Source organism: Macrobrachium rosenbergii, chromosome 11 (assembly GCF_040412425.1).
Source record: "Macrobrachium rosenbergii isolate ZJJX-2024 chromosome 11, ASM4041242v1, whole genome shotgun sequence".
Taxonomy (NCBI): Eukaryota; Metazoa; Arthropoda; class Malacostraca; order Decapoda; family Palaemonidae; genus Macrobrachium; species Macrobrachium rosenbergii.
The window spans coordinates 6214998-6229615 of NC_089751.1; the positions used below are offsets into that span (position 1 = coordinate 6214998).

The 14618-nt window shown below is 35.9% G+C and overlaps 1 protein-coding gene across 3 annotated transcripts; it reads right to left on the reverse strand.

The window, feature by feature from the left end:
• Nucleotides 1-289: 289 nt before the first annotated feature.
• On the reverse strand, nt 290-13851 carry LOC136843110 (uncharacterized). 3 transcript variants are annotated; one of them, XM_067111114.1, is made up of 3 exons: nt 13646-13851; nt 1401-2190; nt 290-902 (listed from the first exon to the last, which is right to left on the reverse strand). In XM_067111114.1, coding segments are annotated over exons 1-3 (1239 nt in total). In that variant the 5' UTR covers nt 13647-13851; the 3' UTR covers nt 290-454. The 3 variants fall into 3 exon arrangements, with proteins under 3 accessions (XP_066967215.1, XP_066967214.1, XP_066967213.1); XM_067111113.1 differs by lacking the exon at nt 13646-13851 and adding an exon at nt 9957-10068; XM_067111112.1 differs by lacking the exon at nt 13646-13851 and adding an exon at nt 3215-3360.
• Between the last annotated feature and the right edge of the window lie 767 nt (nt 13852-14618).

A 14618-nucleotide genomic window follows, 5' to 3' on the forward strand; every position in this document is an offset into this window, starting at 1 on the left:
ATCTGGAAAATACTGTACATTCAAGCTTTCCATGGACAGACTATCAAATATATATATATATATATATATATATATATATATATATATATATATATATATATAATTATATATATATATGATGATGTTTATAAAAAGGGAAGTTTGAATTACTGATAAATTATATAAAATATAGATTACACGAAATAATCATTTTGTAATAAAGGTGTATTTATATTATTCATCTGTATTTATGATAAGGTATATATATATATATATATATATATATATATATATATATATATATATATATATATATATATATATATAGACAATCAAAATCAAATAGATGTATGTGTGTGTGTTTTAAAACTCATAATCACAGAGTACTTACACTTCAAATTTACAGAAATGTTCTGTCTCACTCTCCATGTTTTTGTACTTGTGCTTTATTCTGAAGGTGGCTTTTAAAACAGTTTTATGAGATGAGTCCGTATTCCGCCCACTCTTCTATAACAGACATGACCCTGGGTTTCAAAAGCGGGTTGTCATCCACCATCTTCAAAACATTTTCCATTTGGGAACGTTTACTCGTACTCTCAGTGCCTAAAATATCCTGATAATCTTCGGGCCTGCGAACCATATTTGGAAGGAACATGACGCTGTACAACACTCCGTAGAAACCCTTTTCGATGTACTCCTGACGGAGGTCCTCGAGCGAGAAAGGCACTCCTGACCCACCAGCCTTCATCACCTCATCAAAAGCAGCGTGATAGGTGCCGAGAAGTAGGGGCAATTTCGAGCGTCTTTCGGGTCCCGCGACATTTAGGGTTATAAAGTGTTGCAGATCAATGGCCAAAGAAGCCTTCCGACATCCTTGCAGGTCTAGGAACTTCACATCAGCGGGATTTCCGTCCTCGTCGTACCTTGAATGAAGGAAGCAAACAACAGTCCATTCAAATATTAATTTACCTTTATAATCCAGTTTGTTGAATAAGGTGATGGTGTCTATTGAGACGAGCTCTCATTAATATCTATATTGTCTTTAATTTTTTATTGGAAAATAAACCCAAACAATTGTCTTGAGTCATCTAAAAAAAGTTAAAAAAAATGGTATCTATTGTGACGAGCTCTCTTTAATATCTGTAGTGCATTTAATCTTTCACTGAAAAATAAAACCTAACAATTGCCTTGTGTCACCTCAAAGAAGTAAAAAAAAAAAAAAAAATGTATAGGTTCAGCTCTTAATACGGACTTTCCAAGAAAAGGGAATGGTATGTAATATTTGAGTTATGATATAAACAATTCTCTCTAGAGTTGCTATTTAAATTGGCAAATACACAACTCTTAGAGACGAAAAAATACTTTATATGGCATTTTGAAAGCAAGGAAACGAACCGCTTTCTGTTAAAAGCACGATTTACCTAAACAACAGATTGTTGATCCAGCAGTCTCCGTGCACGATAAGCGCGAAAGGGGGAGTTCTCACCAGGTGTTCATTATATATACCCCAAACATCGGGCTTGATTTTCTTAATCCACTGAATAACCTTTTCACAGCCACCAAATTTCTCGAACATTGCGAGGCCAATATCCAAAAAATGGCTGACAAATTCTCCGAAGTCGCAACCGACGTTGAACTCCTGTGTCCACTCTTTCTGCAGACATTTGAACCTGTCAACCAAGTCCCTTTCAGGATGTCTCTCTTGAAAGAGAACGGAAGCCGCATGCAGTTTCGCCAGTTCCTTGAGGACGAGAGACGCGTGGTCCACATCTATCCCAACGGCTTTATTTTCCATCTGGTATGCCTGCACCTTCAGATTTTCCAGAATAATCATGCTGTTGTCTTTTTCCAGTCGATGATGGAAGTACCTGGGAAAACTTAAGGGACAGCATCCAATCTCTCTCAAGATGTCATTCAGAGCAGGAATAACCTCGGTGTAAAAGTTCACCTCTTTGGTGAAAATCACTCCATAGAAATAGTCAGCTTCTTCTCCCTTGCTCAGGTAGGTCTTCAAAACATAGCATGACTCACCAGGCTGTCCCGCCACAGAATACTTTACCCTGATGTTCTTGATGACTGATGTAAACCCATCATGCTTAGAGGCAAGGTCTTCCAGAGACCAAGATATTAGGGATGCCTCTGGTCCTTTGTCTCTTTGCAAAACCAGCCTGACATCATCATCGGTCAAGTACGTAGGCGTTACGTTGCTCACTGAAAAACAAAATTATAATTCATTAGATGACACAGGCAAGACCATCTTTGTTACAGTTTATTACCGATACTATAACTAGAAGACTAAAGAGTATACCTATGCATAATAAACTCAGTATTTGGTTAAAGACCTCGTTACCGTATTCCAATCAATTTAGCGCGTATGCTTTGTATAAAAATTGCAACCTGCGCTGTGACCTTGCTAACCGACGTCTATACATGAGACTAGATCAAATTTGTCATTACGAAATATTTTTTTTTTTATTCTGTCAGTATGGCAAGGACGCCACGAACATGTACCCGGTTATAAAGAATACCACCGAAAGTCAGTGACCTGTGCCTTTCACTTTAAGGGTTATGAAGTCAGCATAATTATCAGAGAATCGCCGTTATAATTTATCGATATGAAAAGGGTTTTCTACCGTCCAAACATTGTGATAATGATGATCAACCTACTCCATACACTGCAAGTTGAGGAATTATACAACATACAACGAATAAGATCCAAAATAGGCAAAATATGAACAAGCTTCTTTGAAACTTATGTACTCATAACATTTATACATGCATTCATACCCATACACGCATTCATACATAATAAACACACACACACACATATATATATATATATATAGTGTGTGAATAAGATCCAAAATAGGCAAAAAAATTTGAACAAGCTTCTTTGAAACTTATGTACTCATAATATTTATACATGCATTCAAACACGCATACATACATACATAAACACACACACACACACACACATATATATATATATATATATATATATATATATATATATATATATAATAGTGTGTGTGTGTGTGTTTGTGGGCCGAACGAGGGCGGCGCGACCGAGAGCGTTGTGCGTTCGTTCTTCACGGAACAGGTTTTTTTTTCATTTAAATGGCAGTTAATTCTTCAGGGCGGCTACCTTGCACTTGAAAAAAGCTAAGTGCAAGAGAGAGCTGTAAAAATTAAAGGGTCCCGTCAACACCCTGTTATGGTTGTCGCTTTCACTCACACTGCATCGCCCTACTACACCGTCCTATTCTCTCTGTCTGTCTCTCTTCCTTCTCCCTATTTAGTGTTTGGGCAGCGATCTTTTAATACGTCACAGTTCATGGGCGTGTCGGTTACATCATTGTTCACCCGACATGTCGGTTACCTTACACTTCCCCACTTCGTCACCACTGCCTCAATTCACCACTTCACCATCACCAATTCTTCCTTCATCATTTCCTTTCTTTCGATGGCGAGTTCACGACAAGCAGTTAGCAAAGTGTTTATCACGAGTTTATCATAATTGGTGTTGTTGACTCGATCTGTCACTAACTGGCTAGGAACAGTCGTAATCTTTTTTTTTTTTTTTGTCAGCGCTTGGATAACGCTGCCCACTTTCTTATATATATATATATATATATATATATATATATATATATATATATATATATATATATATATATATATATATATATATATATGTGTGTGTGTGTGTATGTATGTATGTATGTATTATATATACTGTATATGTAATTCTAATAGCCACAATGCCCTCTTAACTTCCCGAATTCTTCGCGCTTTTTTGGATATGCTTGTAACTACGAAGTCGTGGTTAGGTCGGCAACGTGACCTCCTTGTGGTTAAGGTGACCCGGGTTCGTCTCCCGCGACCGGCAAATCACAAGTCTCTTCACTTTCTTGTGTTTGGATGTTACGGCTTCGTAGTTACAAGCATATCCAAAAAAGCGCGAAGAATTCGAGAAGTTAAGAGGGCATTGTGGCTATTAGAATTACATATGTGTCTGGTAAAAGTGACCAGTAGATTCTACATACTGTATATATGTATATATGTGTGTGCATACCTCAAAGGCCATGAAAGCTATTTAATATTAGCCACATCATTTTGGAATCTTCTTTAAAAATCATCACTAATAATCCTAATGAACTCATATCTGATAATTAAGAAACTATTTCTTGTTAAAGAATTGCTCCTTTATAATACCAAAATCATTACTGTTTGAAAACGGGTCGTCTGTTTTCTGACCTCTGGTGAAATGAAAAAAGTCCATCTGAATATAACCGAGAGAGGTTAGAAAACAGACGACCCATTTTGAAACAGTAATGATTTTGGTATTATAAAGGAGCAATACTTTAACAAGAAAGAGTTTCCTAATTATCAGATATGAGCTCATTAGATTTGTAGTGATGATCTTTAAAAAGAATCCAAAATGATGTGGCTAATATTAAATAGCTTTCATGGCCTTTTGAGATATATATATATATATATATATATATATATATATATATATATATATATATATATATATATATATATATATATATATATATATATATATATATATATATATATATATATATATATATATATATATATATATATATAATATATACATACGTGGACAGACAAGGAGACAAATATTTTATTGTCAAAGTTCTGAAACACATAATAATAATAATAATAATAATAATAATAATAATAATAATAATAATAATAATAATAATAATAATAGCAAATAAACTAACCCAAAATGCCTTTCGACATTTAATCAGTTTTGTTAGCAGGAAATGAAGTGATGCAGAATAGCCAATAACCGTAAAAATTTCATTTCATGAACTCTGACTATTTTCATATAAATTTTATTAGTCCTTGAGTGGTGCCAAAACCAAACAGCATTATAATAGGCATTATTCATAAAGCTGAAACTGAATCCGCGATTCATGTGCTAAAAGGGTGTAATTTTCAGGTTCCAAAATATGTAAAATTATCATTATGATGTTATGACTGTTGACTCATTAAAGCTGTCTTTCAATTACATCATCAGCATATTCAACATTCTTACAAGATAACAACTTCATCGTAGGCTTCTATAAAACATCTGGACAACACTTTTCCATCATTTTTTCTAGAAGCAACGAAAATAGCGAAGGAAAAAGTTTGTTAGTATTGATAAAAAATAAAGTTGATGGCGACAATGGAGAGAAGGGGTGAAAGCTAGAGGAACATGATTACTTCCTAGTAGATGATGTGTTGAATACAGAAGGTATTTCCAGTAAGGGGAAATAGATTAAAATGGGGCTATAGATGAAATTACGTCAAGTGGGTTTGCTGAAAAAAACTCGAAAAAGCAAACGAAGCTCAAGTGGGTGGAAAGTAAGTACGTGCGGACTATGATATGATAAATTTCAAGATGGCGATTCCTGATCAGCAAAGAGAGTTATAACTTTAGGTGTTGCAAACAAGGTGCTTGTTTGAAGCGCAGTTGTAATCAAAAGGCAATGAATAAAAAGTGAGTGAAAAAGAAGCTTGTATATAAAGTTCAGAAATACATCTGAGAAAATACTGTCGAGAGAAAAAACATTGTGCTGGCGGGAAGTGCAGAAATAAAGCAAAATAACAAATGGAATTGAGAATAAACGATGCAAATCGAGATATGCTGTCTGAATAGAATGCACGTTTGCGTGGAGTGGGGTTTTTTTTTAGACTGTTGGATGTGGACGATAGAAAAGGGAAAGCTTTAATTGATTCCAGAGTGGAAGGAGTTGATGTAAATTATAAAAAATTAAAAAAGCGGCTGTTGAGAACGTTAGAAAATCAATTTAGAAGTCAGAAAATATAAAGCTGCCAATAGGTGATGGGATTATAAGGTAAATGGTCTGGTTTACAGTGCAATTGCATGGTATATCTGCATGAAGGGTAACGATTTCTTGGCATCTTTGGAGAAAACAAATTTTTTTTATATATATATAAGAGTATGAAAATTATAGACCATAAGATTACTCATCATATTTGGAAAAATGTGTGAGGTGTCTGTTATGTTTTTAGAATTATATATATATATATATATATATATATATATATATATATATATATATATATATATATATATATAGATAGATAGATAGATAGATAGATAGATAGATAGATAGACAGACGTGAGTGTGTGCGCATACGTATACTTTACATATCAGGTGCTTTTGCGTCGGCACGTGTGCAAAGGCACCACCAGGCCAAAGGAAGTAACAAATTGCCAAGATAACTGTGGCTGACGCTTTGATTTGAAGACCGAGAATGAAAAAATATTGGTAACCAGAGATGACATAGCTATGATCCCAAACGAACTCGGCGAAGAGGCGAGAAAAAATGGATATGACAACAACACGGCAATATAAGATCCATCTTTCTCGGGCAAGAGTACTGTGCCCTGATGTGGAATAAGGTAGCAATACGTTGTGGAAACAGATGACTCACTTTCGTACCTCTTGAGTTAATGAATATTGTTCTTTGTGTGGGCTCTGACTATTAGGCGAAAAGGCGTATGATAATATATACAGTATATGTATATATGTGTGTGTCTGTGTGCGAGCGTATGTATGTGTGTGTGCGTGTGCGCGCGCATGCTTATATATGGAATTTCATAAACAATAAGTCCAAAGATAAAGAATGTTACAATGCAACTGCTTCGTTGCGTCTGAGAAAAACCTTGAGCTGGCACAAAGCCTTCTTGGTCTAGCAACAACACATTTCTTTCGAAAATGTGCATTTTCTTTTTGTCCAGCATTTTCCCTTGACATAAAAACCTCTGTCAGAATAGCTGCATTCTATATGATAACTATGTAGCTAAGCCTATGAATTATTCAGCTTAAGGGCTTCTTGATCGGTGCGGAATTCGAATTTTCTTTCATCAAAGTGTCCTACAACGAACTGACATAATTATCTTATCTTTCATACACTCAAGTAGGGAATCGACTCTGGTCCTGATTAACATGAAGCTAACAGATATTTTCTTTCTCACGTGAACTTCTAGTTTGGCCGGTAAGTAACCCTCGAATATACTGACGAATTTTCGTTCATTCAAGAACTTTTCCAATTGCTAGTGAAAAGGAAGTGAAAAATCAGGGCACTGTTTCCAGCCAGTCACGGATAAGCTTTTATAAATAAATAAATAAATAAATAAATAATATATATATATATATATATATATATATATATATATATATATATATATATATATATATATAATAAACTGATGTGTTCCTACCGTAGAGGCTAAACTGTGAAGTGAACGTTATGGACACCACTCATAAGATCTATCAACATCAGGAAGATTAAAATCATCTTCTTAATTAAAATCGCCATCAACGCAAAGAACATCCCAGGTACCTAACATTGCATGCAAGTCTGGAAGAACCATCACAGCGCGATTATGACCAGTTTCAATCTAAAATCCATGTTGCTCTGGCAGAAACGAATCCGTTTATTGCGGTATCGATTGGCTTTTAGTTTACTCAAATTAATCATATCGCCTTCTCTCTCTCTCTCTCTCTCTCTCTCTCTCTCTCTCTGCATACCGCAAATATCGAATGAAAAGTGCATGTGTTTTCGAATGAAAGTTGGCCCAGGATTATAACATTTTGTTCTCCCAATCAATAATGTTCGCTTTCCTTATACAAGTTTGTCTTATTACATATCCCACTTATGTAATTATACCATACATGGCATACATAATCTTTAGTCATTATATAAAATCTATGTGTATATTACCTGAATATGTCAGCCGCAAATGTTAAACATTGGCAACCAACCGACAGAGTGCGAAAATATATCTAACCTTCGCCAGACAGTCTACCGCAGTGGTTCAAAACCTTTTTTGGCCTATGCACCCATTCACCATATGTCAGAATGCCATTGGCTCGCCCCCTTTTCCAAAATTGTCTGCCTAAAATGGTGCATTCAAAATAATATGCAACAAAATACTAACACAAGCTAACGGAGAGAAAGGCCAGCGTGCCCTCTCAATAGTGCGGACCGATGCACGCTAGGTCTAGGTAGGTAACTGCTGCGTTTTTTGTGGTCCTAGAGCCAGTTTGAGACTGCAATCTGTGGCCACGATTCCCCCTCTGAAACTCGGAAATTTCCCTTTGATGGGGAAATCCCCACTGGTCTATAGCGATAGTACTTAACATGTTTTAATCAGGATAAGCTTCCTAAGAGACACGAACTAAAGCACATTTTCCATTGCACTACACGAGAGAGGTACACGCATCAAACTGAGAACGGAGAGCCCCGTGCTAAGCCAGATCTGGATAGTCTAATACCAAGATCCATTTATTGATGTGACCACTAACGCTACGAAAATCAATTTGATAGATTGCGTTCCGAGCGAAACCGATTCAAGTTCAGCACTGCATAAAGAACATTGCCGCAGGGGGAAAGTTTCACATGTGGGCAGAATGGATGGGATCTCCAGTTTTGATTATAAAAGGATAAATTCTAACTCTCCTCTTAAGCTGGAAGGTGGCCCTTAAATTCACAGGTTCAGTTTTGTGAATTCCTTGATGGAATAGAATGGAATATAGAGTTTAGGCCAAAAGCTAAGCGCTGGGACCTACGAGGTCATTCAGCACTGAAAGGGAAAATGAATTGAGAGTAGGTAGGTTTGAAATGTGTAACAGGAGGAAAACCTCGCAGTTGCACTATGAATAGGAAAGAGTGGATAGCAAGATGGAAGAAAGATAATATGAATGGAGGTGCAGTAAAAGGAATGAAAAGAGTTGCAGCTAGCGACCGAAGGGACGCTGCAAAGAACCTTCAGTAATGTCTACAGTACACCACACGAGGTGCACTGACGGCCCTAATACCCTACGGGGCGAACTCCTTGATAATTACTGATATAAAAAAAAGTTAAGTATATCTTAGTTTAACCAGACCACTCAGCTGATTAACAGCTCTCCTAGGGCTGGCCCGAAGGATTAGACTTATTTTACGTGGCTAAGAACCAACTGGTTACCTAGCAACGGGACCTATAGCTTATTATGGAATCCGAACCACATAATACCGAGAAATGAATTTCTATCACCAGAAATGAATTCCTCTAATTCTTCATTGGCTGTGGTAAGTTTAGTAGTAACCATTATTATTATTATTATTATTATTATTATTATTATTATTATTATTATTAAATTACAAAATCCACATTTATGTAAAGTACTGTATTTACAAATAATAAAATGAATTCAGGAGCTTTCGAGCCTGCTCAGCTCCCTTCTTCAGCTAGAAATGACAGTCTTGGTTATGAGAACTTAAAAACAAACTTTAAAAGCAAGGGTAAACAAGACGCATTCTTTACAAAAATGATAATTAGGTAATTCCCTCGTTCTCGGTCTCAGACCAGCCCAACCGTCGCGATCTCCTCAGGTGACTGCCTCCACGGTTGTTTACAGCCTCCTCTCTTCTCAAACCAGCATAGGCGCCTGCACCGGAGTCAGCTGTTTGCAACTCCGTTACCTGGGCGGGAGAGGCAGAGATAGCGGCAGAACGAGGGAATTACCTAATTATCATTTTTGTAAAGAATGCGTCTTGTTTACCCTTGCTTTTTAAAGTTTGTTTTTAAGTTCTCATAACCAAGACTGTCATTTCTAGCTGAAGAAGGGAGCTGAGCAGGCTCTCGAAAGCTCCTGGAATTCATTTTATTATTTGTAAATACAGTACTTTACATAAATGTGGATTTTGTATTTTATAAACATATTCACGGGATTGTGAATAAGATTTGGATTATTATTATTATTAATGGTTTAATTCTGCAGTCTTCTATAAAAATATTCATAAATTATTCTACGAAATTACTCCTTTGTTTTAACTTATTAGCGCAAAAGTTAATGAGGTCACAATATATGTTACACAGTCAACTCGTGCTTTTAAACAGAGCTATCCACTACAAGCACAGTCAAAGCACAAGGACTCACTGATATCACAATCGTTTGAATCACCGAACAACTAAGTAAATTACGCACGAAAAGTGAAACGTTCCACAGGTTCACTTCACTTATATAGCTTATCTGATGCTTAGCGCACATGATGCAATGTTTCTGACGTACCTCGGGAGGTTGAACAAGCGAGGATGATTTGCCGAGTCACGGTGATGATTTCCTTATCAGGTTACCTTGAAAAACCAGTAGTATATAGACTTTCGTGTGGTTATGGTTAGCATAAGATTGCTTGGCCCCTTCTGTTAAAGAACAGATCATTATCATATATTGCAAAAGCCAGTTTAAGTCACGTGGATTATCTCATTACAGGCTATACAAAACTAAATCTTGAATAACAACGATGCATGTGAGTTTTGCTCACCTATGTTATCAAGAACGTTTCAACACTGCTGATAAAGCAGTCTCTCTCTCTCTCTCTCTCTCTCTCTCTCTCTCTCTCTCTCTCTCTCTCTCTCTCTCTCTCTCTATATATATATATATATATATATATATATATATATATATATATATATATATATATATATATATATATATATATATATATATGTGACTTTACTACCTTCAGGTGTAGGGTATTCCCAGATATTTTTAGCTTATTATTTGAAAATTTAAATGTCATGTGGAAAACTTGCGATATATATATATATATATATATATATATATATATATATATATATATATATATATATATATATATATATATATATATATATATATACATATATACTGTATATATGCCCACCAAATTTATTTATATGTAAGCATCGTAGAAATATCAATTTTGTCACGCTTATCCGCTTGGTATTCGAATGACTCCGAGTAAATCTCCCATACATTAAGTATTTTAAAGCCTGATTTTCTCCAGAAATAAGATATTTACTTAAAAAAAACAGACGCCCCTGCCACATTAATGCTCTAACAGCTAAAGCAAGTATGAATCATTGAAAAAAAATATATATAAATTTTCTAAAGACTTCATTCACCTATACGGAACTGCAGGTTGAGTACTCGCACATACAGTACACTAAAGCAAATATTCTACACTTGCTAAAATTTAACCTCCTTTTTTTATCACAACCAATTCCTTAATACGCTTCTCTTTGCGATTTCTCGTCCTCCTTTCTCTCATAGAGACAATTATTCACCTTTTCACTAACATAGCTTTTCTTTACGTGACAAAGCTACCTCGAAATCCCATAATCCATCTTTACTTGTCACTGATTTTATCACAGTTTTATCGTATCTGTACCCTTTTCAGATAGGCAGCTAACTTCCACCCCACTGATACGGGACAGATATTTCCTCTCAAAGCTCCCATTTTCTGTTCTATTTAGCTTGCATCCAGTAACGGCAATTCACTTCAGTAATGTAAAATTGGCTGTACAACTCCACTTTCGTCGATTTTCTTTTCTCTTTCAAACAGTCTTTTTGAAAAAATTTGAATTTGCTAATGCGTCCCTTGCCTCACCTATTCAGCCCTTTTATCATTTTCAATAGTATTTGTTCATAAATACCTCTGTTGAGACTTCCATTCTTGCATTATTCATACAAACCTTCGACATTTCGTTTTCCTGACTTCCACTTATCCTAATAATATTGTTCAAGTTAACATTTATTCTAACATCGACTTCTCCTAACTACTAAACTCTTCCATTTTTAGTTTCCTGTAAAAGTAAACTATTGAGATGGCTATTTGTCTGTCCGTCCGCACTTTTTCTGCACGCCCCCAGATCTTAAAAACTACCGAGGCTAGAGGGCTGCAAATTGGTATGTTTATCATCCACACTCCGATCATCAAACATGTCAAATTGCACAGTAGTTTTTATTTTATTTAAGGTTAAAGTTATTCATGCTGTAGCGGTGCCAACAACATAGGCCACCACCTGGCCTTGGCTGAAAGTTTCATGGGCCGTGGCTGAGAGTTTCATGAAGCATTATATGCTGTACAGAAAATTCGATTGCGTCGAAGAAACTTCGGCGCATTTTTTACTTATTCTTTGATGTCACCAATCTTCTCTTGAGCATCCGTAAAAATCAGCCATACCTACTATTATTCAGTCATTTTAACCAACAGTTTCTGCTCTTCTACAAAGACATCAGACACTTCTGTCCAGTACTTACTTGTACACTTGATCAATTACTCCCACACCTGAACATGGTTTTATACTTGCCTCACCTCTAACTTACAATTGTTTAGTAGCTCTAACATAGTACATCCTGCAACATAAATCCTAACAGTCAACATCGCTTCTCTTTCCCTTGTATCATGTTTACTCTAGGTTGATATGTGCAACATGCAGTTTTTCCCGTTTAGCCTCAAAGCATTTACATGACTGTTTCTTAATTAACAAATGATCCACACATCATCTACTTCACTTCAACCCTCGCTGCTCTTTAACAAGCCTTTTGTCATGTGCTTACTTTTTCATACACCTGCAGGTAGGCCTATACTTGGGTGTCATTCATATAATCCCCTAATACTGTTTTCCTTAAAAAAAATAGAGGGGGGGATCATTATTCCCCTTACCGACTCCCTTGGAACATTCCCTCCAAGTACGCACACCCGACTACTCAGCCAGTTATTAAAATGCTGAAGACCTATAGGAAGAACCTGAAACCCTCTTATGGAATAAAAACATTAAGAAGAAAACATGGAAATTCAAGACGCGTCATCTACAAAAGTTGGGGCACCTAAGAAAAAGTTATTAAGGGAAGCGTAAACAACGTGTGTTCCGTATGATGGGTCATTTCAGCTTAAGACCCATACGAGGAACCTTTATTCGAATCTTGAGAGAGAGAGAGAGAGAGAGAGAGAGAGAGAGAGAGAGAGAGAGAGAGAGAGAGAGAGAGAGAGAGAGAGAATATTGACCACATAAGTTCTGAAGCTTTGCAACTGCTGCTAGTGGAAATGTTTTGACAAGGCACTCGGCTGCGCTTAGCATGCAGATTTGGTCTGCACGTTACGGCCACAGAGCATTTTACACCTAACCATAGGAGTGCTCATACATTGCATCCTGCAGACCACATAAAATTCATATTTATTGCTCCTGAAATCGCAGTTACAGCCCTGCGAAGTGAAGAAATAAAGAATCCCAGTAAAAGTATTACTGGAGATTTGGAAGTAAATAAAAAAGGAAGACCAAAGCTGTCCAGATGAAGCTTGTACACTAAATACAATCGTGCGGACTGATTCGAAATTGTCCTCACGCCATGAGTAATGCTCTCATTATGTGGGGTTTCTCGAGTATCAATTTGTTTATCATATACTTAAAAATCAGAATAATTGCCATTTCTCCTGCGGAAAATGCAGAATAACAGTTGGAAGCAAATGAAATTTGGATGTGACTGCCCTCGTGAAAATATACCAGTATGGCTAAAATGTTTCCATTTTCTCTGAAACATCGTTGCCGACACATTTTCTTTGAGATAAATAATGCTTCTACACATAAGTTTTCCTTTAGCTTTTTAAGCAAACATGGATTAGCTCACTAGAACGTATAATTGAAGCTATGCCTATAATTTCTCACAGGTAAGTATGTTTAATTTAGGACGTACCTTTTGCATCATAAATGAGGCCTCTTAACAAATATGTTTAAACCTATAGCCACAGTTCTTAGTAATCACTACTCATCAACAAAGTTGTAATGTACAGTATAAGTGCTTACTTTTGCTTTCAGTAGGCAATATCAAATTGATCTTACTCCCAGTTATGTGTACGTTTAGTTGCAAGATGTCTCTTCCCTTGACAAATTAATGCCATTTATGGACTGCACAAAATACAAGACTACAGAACACTGACAGTCAATGTCAATACTCGAGGGCTTCCTTGATAACACAGTCACCGACGAACCATGGTCTTGTCGGGTTACACAAGCACCACTAAGTGTTGCCTTTTTTTTTACAAGCGGTAGGTACGGAAACGTAAGTATTGTTTCGTAAAAAAAATAAATAAATAAAACTGTTCAGTTCTGATAATGTATGGTTAGTGACATATTCGATCAGTAAGACATATTTTTCTCATCGTTTGTACATCTCTTAATTACGTAAACAGAACCCGTTATTATTATTACTAATAATAACTGTTTTATGTCAATATCGTTATAAACTAATTCCATGCTTTACCTTTCTCAATATATATATATATATATATATATATATATATATATATATATATATATATATATATGTGTGTGTGTGTGTGTGTGTATGTATATACGTGTAACACACACACACACACACACACACACACACATATATATATATATATATATATATATATATATATATATATATATATATATATATATATATATATATATATAACTTCTCAGCTTAATAGCTAGCTAGTCGGTGTCACTGTTTTTAATGAGCCTCATTCAGTCTAGAACGGCGCTTTTCCTCATTGCTTTTGAAAGCTGTTTTAGGGACAAATGCCCTTCCTGCTTATTTATCTGAGATTGGGACCGGTACTGAGTAGGGCTGGTTTGTCCCCAATCGGCTTGGTTATACTATATATATATGTGTGTGTGCGTGTGTGTGTGTGTGAAAATGGCCTCAGTTTAAATGCAAGCCAGTTCAAGTATTTACAGTAATGCTTATTATTCAGTGTTCACTCCCCATCATTCACCTCGGAAAATC

Coding starts and splice junctions, on each gene's coding strand:
- LOC136843110 (XM_067111112.1), bottom strand. Junction 903..1,400: donor ATCAACAATCTGTTGTTTAG/GTAAATCGTGCT, acceptor CCTTCATTCAAG/GTACGACGAGGACGGAAATC.